The 17684-nt window shown below is 36.4% G+C and overlaps 1 protein-coding gene across 6 annotated transcripts in view; it reads left to right on the plus strand.

The window, feature by feature from the left end:
* The window catches only part of Wdfy3 (WD repeat and FYVE domain containing 3), a 250897-nt gene that overhangs the window by 98766 nt on the left and 134447 nt on the right, over window positions 1–17684 (plus strand). For all 6 annotated transcript variants that reach the window (XM_048364027.1, XM_048364026.1, XM_048364029.1 and 3 more), the window contains 2 exons: window positions 9937–10046; window positions 14282–14443. In XM_048364027.1, the coding sequence (XP_048219984.1) occupies window positions 9937–10046; window positions 14282–14443 (272 nt within the window). The remainder of the gene's footprint in view (window positions 1–9936; window positions 10047–14281; window positions 14444–17684) is intronic.

The raw sequence follows: 17684 nt of genomic DNA on the forward strand, positions 1-17684 counted from the left end.
ACAAGAACTTCTTAAGTTTTATAATTTCTTTCTTCCCTGGAGTTTTTTTTCTAAGCTTTTCATTTCTAAGAGTTTGTTTTTCTTTTATTGACCTGTCTTTTACAGATATATTTCCTTCTTCCATTTGTCTCCTTTGATTTGTATCTCTAAATAGTCTGTTTCTTTCAGGTGTAGAAGAGTCGACTTTTATAAAGTTTATGTAGTCTCTGCCTTATCTATTAGAGGATGTCTCATCCTTTTGCTTTCATAAGAAAGGAACATTACAAAACTGATAGTAGCTTGTAGCATTTTACTGTGGTGGGGAATAGAACCATAAATTCAGATTATGATGATAAATTTGCTCCTGACCTAGGGAAGTTTCCCAGAGAAGTTTCCAATCTCTATTTGACTCAGCATTTTGGAAATCAAGCTAGGGAAAGGTTTGGGTATCTTCAGCTTTCATTAAGAAGCTTGTACTTTATTTGCATATGCCTGCAGTGGTTATGTTGCGCCCCATCCATGGTCCCTCTCTTGGTGTTTCTAGTCAGTAACCATCCATGTCAACATAAGAGAAAAGACCTCGGGGTCTTCCCTGAAACATGCTCTCATAATCTCATATTTGTCTTTGCTTCCAAAGCTACCTAGTGCCGTCAGTTCCCGAGCCTCTTACGAGATCTCTCTGGTCAGTCAGTTGCTTTTCTGCTTTCACTCAGCTTGCTTTAAGAGCCCACAGTTTGATAAATCCCTTAGTCTAGATGTCTAGTATTGTAGCATCCCAAATTTTTGTTTCTCTCATTTTTCTGATTTTTGTTCTTGTGGCTTTATACCTTAAAAAGAAAAAAGAAATGCCTCTACATTTTTTTTTGATATATTAGTGTATTTGGCTGCTATAGCAAAGTATAATAAACCGAGACTCCAACAGCAGAAATTTAGTCCAAACAGCTTTGAAGGCTGGGAGCCCCAGGTTGGCGCCAGCATTGTTGAATTCTTGTGAGGGCTGACTTCTCCCTGTGTCCTCACATGGTGGAGAGAAATGAAACAAGTACTCTGACATCTTTTCTTCTGTGGACTCTAATATGATGAAGGCCTTACCCACATGACTTGCAAATTCCTGCTCACCTCCCAGATGTACCGTCTTCAGATAGCATCACATTGTGGGGTTAGGGCTTCAAAATAAATTTCATAGGGACACACGTGGCCAGCCGTAAGCAGCAACATTTCAGAAATGAACAGAGAAATGTATGTGCTCAAACATCATTGTAACTGGAGCTCATTGTCAGTGTTTGGAGCAATAAATGTTAAAATGTTTTAGACTAGGGACTAAACTGCTTGTGATGTAGTCTCATATATGAATTAATGTGTGGATTTTAACATGAGACCATTTTTACTACATTTATAGTTCCTGAAAAAAGTCTAATAGAAGCTAGTAAGTTAATGAATATCTGTTCTTGCCCTCTCTCTTCACCTAAAATGGGAGTGAAACTTTTTCTATCTCTCATGATCTCAGTTACTCATCTGGATGTGAAATTTTGGTATGTAAGATTCGTGTGGTTTATGCCTACAAGTGGTAGGGAGGGAAATTTCTTTGTCGTATTAACTTCTTTCATTGCTTTTTCTTTCTTTTTAAAACTTACATTTTTATTATCTTTAGTTGTACAAATACAATTCAGCATGTCATTTTATGAATCCATTTTATGAATGCCATTACTTTCATTGTTCTCCCCCATCTTTCACTACCTCAGTTTTCCTGATTTCATATGATGTACATTGAACATTATGACTGCGTTCTCCCCCACTTACTCTTCATTTGTCTCCCCTACCTCCTTCTGATCTCACTTTCCTTGACATCAAGGACCAGCTTCCTGATATTCCTTTTGTTAGACTTAAGGTGTTGTTTAAAGGACTTACACTATTTGAATTCTCCTCTACACGTACCATACTTAGTTAATAATTTTGTGTACATGTACATATGACTGTATATGTTTACATATGTATTTAACTTCCACATATGAGGGAAGATATGTATCCTCTGGGCCTGACTTTACTTCATTTTTTACACGTTCATTTATCTCTTTATAGATGATGAAATATCATTCTTAACTAATAGATGCACAAAATTGCACTGTGTATATATGCCGCTTTTTTTTCTTAAATGACAGATTAGAAAAAAAATCCAGAGACTTTATTTTTGCTTGCTTCATTCTTACTGTCTTTCAAATGCTGAATCTTTGTAGAAGTTCATTTGCTACACTGGAGATGTCTTAAATTGAGAAAGTATCTTATTTTTAATTATAGTAATAGTTACAGAAAATTTTTTCATATTGAAATAATTACAATTATTTTTATTTTGAAATAATTATAGACTTGTACAAAATTGCTGAAATGGTACAGAGTCTCATGTCTTCCACCTATTTCCTTTAGTAACATCTTTTTATCAATAGATTTGCTAGCTACATTTATTTTTCATATTATTTCAGTACATGTAAATTTTACTTTCAAACCTTAGTAGGGATATATGAGAGTCATTTCAGCTTGTTAAGTCCTTTTGAAAAAAATGTTCTACTCTAACAGGTGTTTTTTTTTTTGCCAGTCCTGGGCCTTGAACTCAGGGCCTGAGCACTGTCCCCAGCTTCTTTTTGCTCAAGGCTAGCACTCTGCCACTTGAGCCACAGTGCCACTTCTGGCCGTTTTCTATATATGTGGTGCTGGGGAATTGAATCCAGGGCTTCATGTATATGAGGCAAGCACTCTTGCCACTAGGCCTATTCCCAGCCCCCTCTTCTATCCATTCAAGTTAGTATCTATCCAGTAACCTGTTTAAAGCTTTATGTTTCTACCAGAAAGTATTCTGGTTTTTACTTATTTGACTGCTGTCTGTCCTGTTTGTCCCTGTTTTATTAGCATCAAAAATATTGTTTGTTATGTATTAGCTGTCCCATAAAATTTTACTGATTTATTAACCAGGATTTCTCTACTTTTTGTTTCTTCAATGCTTTAAAAAAGAGAGCTTCTTCCTAAGAGAGAGAGAGTCTAATGTTGGTCTATCTCTTTTGGTAGCTTTAAACAGCTATGTTGATTGGAATACTCTTGAGATTTTGTCTTGAACAGTGTACAATATTTTTGGTCAGTGTTTGAATGAAAACCATTTTCACAAAGTTATTGTAATAAAAAAGTTCTATCTTTTTTAAGAATGTAGGTACATCCTGAATCACAGGACTTCATATTTTATTCTTCTTTTTGTAGTTATAAAGACATATAACATGAAATCTACCCTCTTAACATATTTTTAACTATATAGGACAGTCTTGTTAACTATAGGTACCTGGCTAAACAGCATATCTCTAGAATGTTTGAAACTTGTAAGACTGAAAGTTATTGTCCATTGAATAGCACCTCTTCATTTTCCCTTTATGCCAGCCCTGCATGTATCATTCTACCTTCTATACTAAATTGTACTATATATGTCATATAGTCTTTTATGGGGAATTGTTATTGAAAGGAATTTTGTTGCAATTTACAATGACACATCCCCATATATAAATAATACGAGCCATCTATGATTCCTTTGAAAGTTGGCTATATTTGTTGTACACTAAGATGAGATTATTTTCTCCATTCATCCCTTTGAATTTGATATGGAAGATTGGTTGCTACATCACCACTACTTCCATAAAATCTTTTTCACATCAGTTTTAGCACAGACTGTATATCTCAGGCAGAACCATGTAAATCTGCAATTTTGGTGTTTAAGTCTGAGAAGTTAGTTAATTTGGGAAACTTTTAGGGACTATCAAAGGTGCAGCATAGGAACATTTATCATTTATTATGCCTTAGGGAAACATCACAGTTTTCTCTTTTTCTCCTTTAATTCTCTCTTGGTTGCTGTCTCCATAATGGCATTTATCAAAAGTATTGTAGTGACTTGCAAATAATTTGAGTGAATATAACATAAAGCATAGCTGGCTATATTGATGTGGGACATATTTTAGGATTTTCTTCCAAGCCTTCTAGGTATTTTCAGTTTTATCACACTAATTCCTCTTAATTCTAAGACCACTAGGTCAGTTTCTGTGACCTGACCTCTGCTACAATCATATCTTTACTTGGTTATTCATGACTTTGCTACACACAAGGTGCTATTGTTAAGCCCAATAGTGCCTTCCCCCTGTGGATAGCTACCCAGCAGTAGAAAGGCTTTGCGATGCAGACCACAACAATATCCTAGTGACAAGAGTGGTGACATACAGTGATTCCCCAATTAGACAACCCCGCCTTTCTTTTTTTAAACAGAAAAACAGTGTGCCCTGCCATCCTCCAAGGATTTCAAAGCCACAACACCTTCAGGTAACTCATCCCCAAGGTGTGGTTATGTATCAGAATAAAAAAAGAAGCATGGAAGCTATGACTTCTAACACTGTTTTTCCAACTAACTTATGAAAACGTTTTGTAGAGGAGTAGAGGTGCTTGATGCTTGTTTCTTCATTAATAAAATAAATGTAATAATGCTATTGATTTGTTTCACGCCATCCTGAAGCTTAACTTTGAAAATGATATATGTGTTATATAGACTGTGCAAGGAAAAAAGAATTGCATTGCACTTATTATTAATTAGTTTTCAATTCTGATACTTCTGGGTGTTTTCCAGTTGAATTCATATGTAGTATTTGAGTGTGGGTCCAGAAATGACATTTGTTTTAGAATTATCCATATTCTTTAGTCCTATCTCATCCTGAGCACTACTAACTCTATTTCTGTGTTTTTTTTTTATTATAATCATATGTACTGAAATGCAGTCTAAAAGCCAGAACCAAATGATTGACAGCTCGAAAGATGGGTTAGCATTGTTTGTCTTTCACTAACTTAGGAAATCTTTCCATAACTTAAATCATCGTGTAAATTTGTATTTGATAAAATTTGTTGAACTTCAAATATCCAAATGATTAGATTGATGATTAGAAGTAAGGTTTCTTTTCAGTGCTTTAAGAAAATGATGTGATTTATGGAGGTTTTACTTAACATTGTTTGCTAGTGTGCATGTTTTGTATGTGTATATGGTGCTAGGGGTAAAACTGAGGTCACCACGAATGCTAAGCACAGTTGCTTTACCATTGAACTATACCTTCAGCCAGATATGAGATATACTTTCTGTTTGTTTTTGGTACTGGTCCTGGGGCTTGAACTAAGGGCCTGGCCTCTGACTCTGAGCTTTACTCAAAGATAGTGTACTGCCACTTGACCCATAGCTCTGCTTTGGTTCTTTTGGTGGTCAATTAGAGAGGAAAATCTCAGAGATTTTCTTGCTTAGCAAATTTTCTGCAATTTTTCAGTCTTCTGAGTGGCTATGATTACAAGCATGAGCTATTAGCACCCAGTTTCTAGACATAAATGTTTAAGATCACTGTAAATGTTCCATACTTTCAAAGTGAGCTGCTTACATGGTTTAAAATAAAAAGTGGGAGAAACTTATTCTTAATGACAACCTATTGAATTTGGTACATAAAAATTAAGTCTTTTTTTTTTTTTTTTTTTTTTGCCAGTCCTGGGCCTTGGACTCAGGGCCTGAGCACTGTCCCTGGCTTCTTCCCGCTCAAGGCTAGCACTCTGCCACTTGAGCCACAGCGCCGCTTCTGGCCGTTTTCTGTATATGTGGTGCTGGGGAATCCAACCTAGGGCCTCGTGTATCCGAAGCAGGCACTCTTGCCACTAGGCTATATCCCCAGCCCCTAAGTCATTTTTTTGAATACATTCGTTGTATAAAGATAATTTTGTTTGTCAGTAGTTTGGAATTTTCCCCATGTCATACAGCCACAAAGGTATCAAATCTCTTTTATTGTCCTGCATGAGCATGTAATTCATTACTACAATTGTGACTTAGATATTTTCCAGCTTTTCCTCAAAAAGAATAATTAATGATATTAATTTGATAAAGTTGTTATATAAGTGCATGTGAAGTGTACTGTGCTGTCTTGGTTCTTGTTGATTATTTCCACATGCATCATCTTATTTATTTAGCATTCAACATGTGTGTGAAAGTTTTCCAAAGTGCAATCATTGCCTTTTCCCAATATTTTGTGTTACCTTGAAGTCACCAGATGTAAAAACAGATGTTGTAAAGGATCACCATTGTTCACATAACTAGAACTATTTCAAGTTAAAGAGAATTGGCATTAGCTCCTGTTGTTAATATCTGACAGTCTGTTGAATAGTAAACTTTGTCAAGTTTGCTTTTGGAGTTAATAATGGTAAATCCCAACACTTAAAAACTCACTGCTGTACCACAAAGATAATTTTGTTTTTCTCTAGGTTTAGCTTTTAAAGTTCCTTTCTCTCCCCTGTAACATAGGAACTACTAACCAGATCGTTTCTTAATTAATGTTTTCTTATTAAATAGAATTTCACTTTGTTGATATAATTCTGCATGTCAATTTCCAGTCATTTCTTGAAGGTCATAAAATTAGAAATGCATAATTTAAACTAAAAGTTACCTAATTCGGAAGAGGTCTAAGAAATAAAAGTATATTGTTCCAGCCTTTGTGGAGAGTTTAGCTACCTGGGAAGTTGTTTTTATTCCATGGACATTTCATTATTTTCAAGGAGAGGGGAACTTATAAACAAAAAATCCTTGTCAAATTGTTGGGTTCTTTATAGGCCTCGAAAGAGTATTTGCAAATTAATTTTCACTGAGTCTCAAACTACTATTTATAAAGTAAGCATTTTGATAGGAGTCGTCCTTTTTTTCTTCTTTTTCTAAGGTGGTCAGCTGGAAATATTGCTTTCATTGGCTCTTGGGTGTATCATTCTAAGAAAGGCACTGAGAAGGGAAAAGTGACACCTGCTTAGGATGCAGAGTTCAGTGGTGTACTGCACATGCTTGCTTCATTTTTCCCACAAGGATGCTCAGCTTCTGCTAAAGACATGCCGCTTTTCCACAAATCTCTGATGTGTAGTTTATACTTAATTATGTTCACTTTTACCTTGCTGTTTGGGCACCATTTGAATGTAGGGAGGCAGAATTTCACAAAATTAAGGGCAGGAAAACCCTCAGCTGTTCACATTGTGATTTAAACATACTTGATAATGTAGGACTGAGTGAGAGCTTTTCAGCATCAACTGAGCTGTGGAATGCATGCACTAGAAGATAAAATTTTTGTCTTTGAAATTTCTTATGATTTTTAATTACCTTTTTTTTATTTTTTACTGTGCTTATGCAGAATTACATATAAAAACATCTATGAAGAAGGCGAGGGCTGGGGATATAGCCTAGTGGCAAGAGTGCCTGCCTCGGATACACGAGGCCCTAGGTTGGATTCCCCAGCACCACATATACAGAAAACGGCCAGAAGCGGCGCTGTGGCTCAAGTGGCAGAGTGCTAGCCTTGAGCAGGAAGAAGCCAGGGACAGTGCTCAGGCCCTGAGTCCAAGGCCCAGGACTGGCCAAAAAAAAAAAATAATAATAAATAAAAATAAAAAAAAAAGAAGGCGACTTACTCTCTTCACCTTTTCAAAACTTCGAGAAAGCTCTTAAATCCTAATCTCTTGATGTAAAGAAGTGAGCTCTGTATGTCTTTCTGTTACAGTGAATGGTCTCTTTGATGTAGTTATGTCAGTTAACGTAGCAGGTATTTATTAAGTGTTCACTTAGTGCCAATAGTATACAAGGTAGAAGGGAGGAAATAGGAGTGCCAAAGTTTCAGAGTCTCCCCTGTTACTTGTTTTCTAGACATGGATGAGAAACACTTAAGTTAGTAATATATGAGCACAGTAATGTCAACTCTTAAGACATATTAAGTATTAGAAATAAGCCAGGCTTTCTTGGCTTCTCTGTTTTCTTCTTTAAAAAAAAAAAAATCAGGGCTGGGGATATAGCCTAGTGGCAAGAGTGCCTGCCTCGGATACACGAGGCCCTAGGTTCGATTCCCCAGCACCACATATACAGAAAAAAAAAAAACGGCCAGAAGCGGCGCTGTGGCTCAAGTGGCAGAGTGCTAGCCTTGAGCGGGAAGAAGCCAGGGACAGTGCTCAGGCCCTGAGTCCAAGGCCCAGGACTGGCCCAAAAAAAAATCACTATCTTTACTTCAGACAGGCTAGACAGCCTGTATTCAAACATGAGTTTACTGACTAAGTATGTGATGATTGGCAAGTTACTTATACTTTATATTTCTCAATTTTTATGAGAATAAGGGATATGTAGAAAATAGCTCCGGCAGATTTGTGAAGATTATAAGTTAAACTTTTAAGTATACAAGACAGTGCCACTATTATAAAAGTAACTCATTTTTAAAATTAATTTTTATTGTTATTACAAAGGTGATATACAAGGGAGGTTACAGTTACATCAGGTAAAAAGTACATTTCTTTTTGGACAAATGTCACCCCTTCCCTTGATCTCTCTCAGTTTTTCCTCTCCATACCCTCCCACAAGTTGTATAGTTCATTTATAACATAATATCCAGTGAACACTATTGATAAAAATAACTCTTTAAGAATTTTTCCCATTAAAATGTTTCCTCAATATGAAATACACTCACATGGAATCAGACATATGTCTTGAATTCATTTACCCAGTACAAAACAGTTTTTGTCTCCATTGTGTCAAACTGAGAAAACATAATAAATTTAAGATGATCTTAATTTTATTCTGCTTTATAGAGTTTCAAGTATATATTAATATCTTAGCCAGTTAGTTAATAATGGTTTGATTTATTTTCTGACAACTTTAATTCATCTCAAATATTGATATAAAATGGGCAGATTCTGCTTATGCAATAATTGTACAACTAGAAATTTCTGTTTTCCCTTCTCTGAAAGTCTGAATAATTCAATTTAGTTTCAGAGTTTCTTAAAAAATTTTTTTTTATTATCTTTAAGTAGTTGTATAAGAGTTGCCATTGAGCAAGTTGTTTACATCTGGATTAATGTCACCCTTCTAACATTCTTATTCTTCCCTCCCGCAAAGGTTTTTTTTTTTTGTTTGTTTGTTTGTTTGTTTTTTTCAGTTCTGAATGTCTCTCATGTAACATGGTTTCTCTGTTCCAACTCTCAGGCTCTCAATTGGTCCCTGCATGTAGCACCCAGGTAGCCTCTTCATTTTATTTCCCTCCCATCAGTCTCTTTGGCTTTTCAGTCTGCCATGCCCTTTCCTAATAGATTCAGAGGCCTAAAATACCTTTTTAAGATAATGAAACACATTATTCTTTCTTGCCCAGAGAGTCAGATAAGTACAGCTTTTAGTTTGCCTTCCTTCATAATTCACCATCTGTGTTTTTTTTTAATTTTTATTAAATCACTGCTCTTACTAGTCTATTTCTGAGTATAGGTTGTTCTAGAATGGTGTTAATGCTTTCTTTTTGTCTTGTGTGTCCATATCAAGTTCATTTTTCTAGCCACATGTTGATTTTTCTGTTTTGCTGGTATCAAGGATTGAACTCAAGGCCTCTTGCTCGATTCATTAGGCTGACACTCCAACACACAAGTGTTAGTTTTGCTTTTATTCTGGTTATTTGGAAATATAATTCACAGACTTTTCTGCTTAAGCTGAGCTTGAACTGTGTTCCTTTAGATCTCAGACTTCTGAATATCTAGGACTACAGGAAGAAGCTAACTGCACCCAGCTCACATGTCTGTTGTGATACTGGGATTCTATTCTCTGTTACCTTCTCCGATTCCTTGTCTAAGCATGCACTTCTTCTCCTTCAGGTTTAGCCCAGATTTCATTTCTTCCATTACTGCTTCTGATTAGTGGTAATATGTCTTTCCCCAAAATACAGATTGCCTTTTACATTTCCTTATTAGTGATGCAAGACTTATGTGTACCACTAAAGTATTTCTGTCTAAATTTTTTTTAAATGAAATACCTAATAGCATTGATTTGAAGTACATTCTCAGTAAATGATCATTTTCTTGGATGCTTTGTAAATGACTTTGCCCCTACTTAATGGCTTCCGTTTGGTTTTATAGAGGCTGCAAGTCGGGCCATAGTCCAGTTCCTGGAGATTAATCAGAGTGAAGAAGCCAGTAGAGGCTGGATGCTTCTGACAACAATTAATTTGTTGGCATCCTCTGGTCAGGTAAGCTCTTAGTTTCACATGTTACAACTCAGACTTTTTATTGTATCTTCTCTTAGTGTGTTGATAGAAAGCTTATCATTCTGTGCAAAAAAAGATCCTATGATCATCATTTGTTCCCACAACTCTACTCCAAGATTTTATAATGCTTTCACATCTCTGCGAGGAGCTTGCTACTTGGGCACTTTCTTCCTGAGGAAGTGCATGGCTCACAGTAGTGCTTTCCATTGTTGTCATGTTGTACCACACATACGTATAATACTGTTTTACACTAGGAAAAATGATGGATGACTTGTAGCTGGAGGCAAGTAGCCTAGGAACTCTGGGTGAAAATTCTCATTTAGTCACAGCAGAGGATCACAAGAGCCTAATAGCTATGCCCCTATGAATGCATAAGATAATGCTAAGTGAAATGAACTCCATGTTCTGGAAATGAGTGGTATATCACTGTTGTAATTACTTTCAACATGCCATGTGAAACCGTAGCTTCTATTTTTGGTGATCCTCTTGTATCCCCTTCCTGTGGTTGTCCCCACACTATCACTGTATCTTATCTGAGTACATTGGAAACTGTATATACTGGTATTAGAACTAGGGAAGTGAAAGGGAATATCAAAATTGAGAGACACTGGATAACAAGACAAATGACTACAAAAGCAATACTTGCAAAACTGGTATAAACCAATTGAACAACTCATGGGGGGAAAGGGGAGGGGGGGAATGAGGGAGGAGGTAACAAACAGTACAAGAAATGTATCCAATGCCTAACATACGAAACTGTAACCTCTCTGTACATCACTTTGACAATATAAGAAAAAAAAAAAGAAAATTATCATTTAGAAAAGTATCTATTCATGTAAGTTACTCAGCTAGTAAGGAATAAATAACATAAAGAATACTTATAAATATTTCTCATTTTTATGGGAAATAGAGAACATTACCATTTTCAGGGTAGTATGTACTATCTTCTCATTTGATTTATTGTGAAAATGGCTTTGTATTTCCCCTAAATCAGCTTTAAATATTTGACCTGGTGATTCCCCCTGATAACACCTGCACTCCGATGCTAAGGGAGGAACATTATGACTTCCAGGTTATCTGGGACTAGATAGGGAAATTCCACTCTAAAAGGAGCAAGAAGGGTAACAATAGATTAGGAAAAATCTAATCACTTGAAACAATTAAAATGTTGCCAAATCAGTTTAGATGTAATAAGATCAAAATGAAGAATCATACTGCTTTGGATAATGGAAAGAGAAAGCTAGTAATTAACTGGAAAATGGTACATTTAAAAAGCAAATTCAGTGTTATGCTTTGAGCTGCATTTTTTGCATAAGTGCCATTTTCTGCTGGCAACAGCAAAATACAGAGATGACTAAAATATGATCCTGACTCAACATGAGTGTGGCAGAGATGAAATAGAAAGAGATAATATCACAAAACAGAATAATAGGATATGTTTAGTGCTAGGAAAGTAGAATGTGAGGTTAATATATTTTGAGGGTTAGGGTAAGAAGAAAGATGGTCAATTAAGGAATAAGGCTAGGCATAGTGTGGCTCAAGTCTAAAATCTCAGTAACTTCAGAGTCAGAGTTAGGAGGGCATTGTTTTGGGCCAGCCCAAGCAAAAAGTGTTAGCAGACTCTTATCTCAAAGAAGAAGCTGGACCCAGAAGCTAATGTCTGGGCTTCCAGCTCTTCTGGAAGGTCATATAGGAAGGTCACATAGGAAGGTCACAGTCCTAGGTAGCCTAGCCCCCAGAAGAAGCACTAGACCTTATCTGAAAAATAACTAAAATCAAAAAGGGATGGAAATTCAGTTCAAGTGGCAGAGTTCCTGCCTAGAAAGTTCAAGACCTTGTGTTCAGTACCAGCAAAAAAGCATTTTTAAAGAATGCTCGAGACAAAACAGATTTTTAAATAATGTTGACTGTATGGTAACATGAGATACTGAGAAACTGTAAATCATAGGTGAGTAGAGCGGAGGGCTTAGAGGAAATGATGGTATTATGCAGAGATGGGTCAGGTTGTAAATGGAAGGAAGGAATCTATCATCCCTCCATCCATCCATGTATCTAATCTATCTGTGCTGGCGTTCAAACTCAGGGCTGAGCTCTTGCTATCTAGGTACTCTTATCATTTGAGCCACATTCCCAGCCTTTTATTCTTCAGGTTTTTTTTTTTTTTTTTTTTTTTTTTTTTTTGTCAGTCCTGGGCTTTGGACTCAGGGCCTGAGCACTGTCCCTGGCTTCTTCCCGCTCAAGGCTAGCACTCTACCACTTGAGCCACAGCACCACTTCTGGCCGTTTTCTGTATATGTGGTGCTGGGGAATCGAACCTAGGGCCTCGTGTATCCGAGGCAGGCACTCTTGCCACTAGGCTATATCCCCAGCCCCTTCAGTTATTTTTTAATAGGGTTCTGTGTTTTTTTGTCGAGTGAGGTCTGGACAAGACTGTGATTGTCCTATTTATTTTCCCACATACTTGGATCATAAGCATGTCCCACCACACCCAGATTTTTAGGTGGAGATGGAGATCTTACTAACTGTTCACCTAGGCTGGCCTTGAGCAGTGAACCTCCCAGTCTCCACTCCTTGAATAGCTGGAATAATAAAGAGAACCACTGTTCTTGGTCTTGGCAGAACTTATTTTTGTATTATTTCTCTTCTCTATTGCTCTATTTTGCATTAGTTTAGACTCCATCACTGCTGTTTTTTTCTACATTAGTTTTCTAATTATTATTACCCTCTGGCTGTTTGTATTTCTGATCTATATACTACCATCAGCTAATCTGAATTCTGGTTTTATCACTTTATTGTTCTTAACATCTCACTGTGTAAAGTTCCAGTCAAACTATAATGTGAGATCATTTTCGGGAAATGGCTTCACTATTCAGTGAATTTTGAGTTTAAATATACTCAATCTTCATTGAGTACAAATAATATGTGGATCAGTTAATGATCTCTCTAAGCTAAAGCAGGGTATATGCATGATTCTCAATTGCTTCCCTCATAAAATGGGGTTCAGTATCCACCACATGTGTTGACTTGAGAAATATGTGAGCTAATTATGTACAGGAAAGTGTTTGATTAGCCATATATGTTTTGTGCAATGAATTCTTGATTAGCCATTATTGTTCTGACTTTTTGGACCGGGTTTTTTAAACATATTTTATCATATGATCTTACTTTCTTTGTATCTCATTTTAATTCCTTACAATTTTGATTTTATTCCTGTCAGTGTTGATCATTCCCATTTCTAGTAGGCTTTATGTATTGCCATTGTTAGAATTGAGAGATGAAGTAGTTACCATGAGTGTGCTGATGCTAGTAGACATTGGTCTTCGGAAGGGTGGGATGTTTGATCTTCATGAAACCAGCTTTCCACATACTTCCTGACATACCCTCACCACTCAGAAGGGAAACTGTAGTGCCATTCCAGATGCCCTCAAGCTTTATGTCAAACTGCATCTTGGAAAAATTGGATAATCCTGTCATATTGAAATTTTAACTGTAAGATGCTCTGAAGTTTCTTTCTCTGGAAATCTAGGGAAATAATATAAAGATATATTTTGTATTGGTGATGACTGTAGCTCTCATTTGTTCTCCTGGCTCTGAAAATGAAAAAAACAAAGATAGAAATGGTAGTAGAGCAAATACTATTCCACAATTTAGTGCTTAGTATGACCTTCTGGTGATTATCTTATTGTCTTATATTAAGTGCTGTATTAGCCCTAATAAGTATGTACCATTTCATCCATCTTATAATACAGAAATTGGTGCTCAGGTAAATTAAATAACTTATCCAAGTTCATGCTAGTTTTGTTTTCCTCTAGATCCTTAGATTTCTTTGAAACAAGTCCATAAATAAATAAGTAAATAAATAAATCCAGAATTTAACAAATAAGTTACTAAGTAATATTGACCAATTTTAGTATTTGATTAAAGTGAATTTGTCTACATAGAAAATTGAATGTTTCTGGGCATGGCCTTTTGGGAGACTTTTTGTTTGTTTTTGTGAAAGTGATAGGGAAGTTATTAATAGGAGCAAACATTTTGAATAGACTGAAAGCAGGTAATCTCTATGGTAAAAATAACTATGGAGTTATCTTTTAATCCTTGTATACCTCTGAAAATGGTCTTGATAATACAGTTCTTGGCTTAACATTTGTGAATTGTTTAACTCTCCCTATTAGAGTTACACCTGTCTATGTATTCACATGTTTCTTGTTTTCTTCCAGAAAACCGTGGACTGCATGACAACCATGTCAGTGCCGTCCACCCTGGTGAAGTGTTTGTACTTGTTCTTTGACCTTCCCCATGTGCCTGAGGCAGGCGGAGGTGCACAGAACGAGCTGCCTCTAGCAGAACGCAGAGGACTACTCCAGAAAGTTTTTGTACAGGTAGGGAAGATGCTACTTGTGGTTCGACATGGTACTAAACTTACAGTGAGATCACTTACATGCATGCTTTACCCATGTGGCCAAGGCTGAGCTCAAACTGACTCCTTCTGCCTTAGTGTCCCCAATGCAGGATATAGTACAAAACTACATATTCCTTTTTCAATACTAGTTCACTCTGTGTATTGTGAATTTTCCCCTCATATAATCATAATATTTGAAAATGCAGCATAATATTAAATAATCTTCTCAGGAATATTTGAGTGAGACACAAGCAATTTTGTTTCTCTGAAAAGATTCATCTGTTAAAAGTATGTTGCATATATAATATCCTTTGAATTAATCAAGGACAAAATGTTGACAAGTTTATCACATTATTATTCAGATTTTTTTGGTAGTATTTGGTTTCTCCAGTATGTCAGCTTACAAATACTTGCTTGTACATACTCAACTTATAAAGTTGTTTATTGTTATTGGGTTGCCCCTCCTTCCTTGCAAAGCTCTTCTCTACTGTTTCCAGGGCTCTTCTGATAGCACTGCGATGAACTGAGGTTTCAGAGACCTTTGTAAGCTAGAATGATATTCTTTCTTGGGAGAAAAATTTCAAAACAAGCAGCTTTACAAACATTTAGGATATAACTTCTCCATAAAATGCACATTTATGTATAAAAATGACAAATAATATATGATGACATATCTCATAAAATGCACATTTTTGGATAAAAATGACAAATACTATATGATGACATATCTAAGTCATCGAACAGTTAGAACAAAAAAGAATTCTGATTGCGAGGGCCTAAGGAGAAGTAGGAAAAGGCAATTGTGCACCGAGTAGAGCTTCACTTTGCAAGATAAAATATTTATGTTGTAGATGCCCTTTGCACGGCCATGCATATCATTAATACTGCTGTACTGTTAACTTACAATGGCTAAGATGATACATTGAATCATTTGCTTTTTCCCACAATAAAAGGTAAAAAGTAACAACAATACCTTTGAATCTGCATCTCTGGATTTATACAACCTGAGGTGTACAGTACTGAGGTACTGAAGACAGTATAATCTGCCTAAAGGATTTTTATGAGGTTTAAATAAAGTAGCCCATAAATCCATGGCTCCCTGCTTATTAGCACATCACTGAAATGAAATAAAAGGAACTATGACCCTGGTACCAATGATTCATATCTGTAAACCTAGCTACTCAGGAGGTTGAGACCTGAGCATTGCAGTGTAAAGCCAGCCCAGGCAGGAAAGTCTGTGAGACTGTGATCTCCAATCAACTACCAAAAAGCAAGAAGTGGAACTGTGGCTCAAGTGAGTGCTAACCTTGAGCAAAACAAGTCAGGGATAGTACCAAGGCCCTGAGTTCAAGCCCTGTGATGGGCGCACATATGCATGCGCATGCACACACATACACGCACACACATACACACGTGTGTGTGTGTGTGTGTGTGTGTGTGTGTGTGTGTGTGTGTTTGCTGCAATTACCAGGTGGGTAGAAAGGAAGAAGAGAAAGTAGGTCTCTGCCTAAGGAGGAAGAAAGGGCAAGATGATGGTGACATGCTCAGTGCATGCTGAGTGCCTTCGTGGCAGGAGTCATGCTCTGAAGAGGTGCTACTACTAAAAGCATGGAGTGGAGGGACACTAGGACAATTTGAGGAAGAGCAAGATTATGAAGAAATGATTATGTGAACAAATGATTGAGATAGGATCAGGATTCAGGTTTATTGGGCACTCAAATTAGATTGGATTGGAAAAGCCATGGGTCAAAGTGAAGGAATAAATACTTGAAGAATGAAAGCTGCTTGAAGATCTTGCTGATGAGTGTAGTAGATTAGTTAGTTGTTGTTGATTATAGACTAGAGGCCTCGTTTCAAGAAAGCTCTTCTGAAAAATTAACTGATGTGTCAGGCAATAAATGGAAGCTGCACTTAGAAATATTTCTAAGGCCTAAGTAAGCACAACAAAGTTTTCTTTAAAAAACCTAAAAACAAAATTCTATATCTGAAAACAATGAATGCTGACTTAGAAATAATGTGGGGCTTACTTCAGTACACTGTAATTATTGAACATTAAGGCTAAGTGGAATTCAAAGTGTAATGTAAATTGAAATCCTACTTGGTCCTTGTGGAATTGATGTGCTGGTCAGTGGCACACAGCAGGTGAGCAGTGGTGAAGAGAGCCACCCGCTTCCATTCGCTGCTCAGTACTCTGCATGGCGCATCACTTCCTTTGCTTCCTCCCTCATCCCAGGCTGCATATTGCTTGCATCATTTTGTCTAGGACACTATCTGATATACCTGATTAAATATTTTTACAATAAATGGAATCTTCCTGCTTGTACTAGGTGGCAGATGGTTGGTTGCCTGGGACCTTCTGGCATGTGCTGTCATTAGCATGGCCAGTTGTTACCCTGCCACACTTGGGTAGACTAACAGAGTCCTGTGTGTGGCAGCGTTTAGTGTCAAGGCCAAGGAGGAAGACAGGTAGACTCTTGAGTTTCTTATTCTGTAAAATAAAAAGCATTATACTAGATTGCTTAGAGGGATTATTTTGCCTGTAACGATTAAGAAACAATTACCTTACGATTCAATGGATCATTAAATTAGTTTATTTGTAAACAGGGATTTGGATTGGGGGAAAATCTTACTGTCTTGGGATTGGATTTCTGTTACAAACTAGAAAAATAGCATTTGTCTCTGTCATCACATAAGGTAATATCAGAAGCAACAGCAAATGTAATTGATTTTGCACACTTCTGCGTATGTGACTCTTTGTGGTCTTTGACTATCTGTGCTCACATGTGGAAAATACAGACACGCTTTACATGTAATCAGTGAAGATTAGATGTCCAGTAGCTTCTCCAGTGTTTTATAGGTGAAGGGGCCAATGTTTACTAATTACAAACAAATATTTCACTGTTTTCCTGAATTCTTAATTTTTTTTCTTTCTGATACTTGCCAGCTATGAACTAGGAAACTTTTGTATTTAAGCAACTTTTACACAAAACAGTAATAGAAGACCTACTTTGTTATACTGACCATAGTATTTTAATGTTGAAATGTTTTAATTCCACTCATAGTTTTCTTTCTTGAGAATAAAATGATTTCATAGTTATTTTGTGTTTTAAAATATATTTTGATGAGAATATTTATCTAGCACAGAGAATAGTTCACTTTTTCTTTTTCTTTTTTTTCTTTTAAGAATTTTTATTGTCAATATGATATTGTTCCCCTTCCCT

Source organism: Perognathus longimembris, chromosome 16 (genome assembly GCF_023159225.1).
Source record: "Perognathus longimembris pacificus isolate PPM17 chromosome 16, ASM2315922v1, whole genome shotgun sequence".
Taxonomy (NCBI): Eukaryota; Metazoa; Chordata; class Mammalia; order Rodentia; family Heteromyidae; genus Perognathus; species Perognathus longimembris.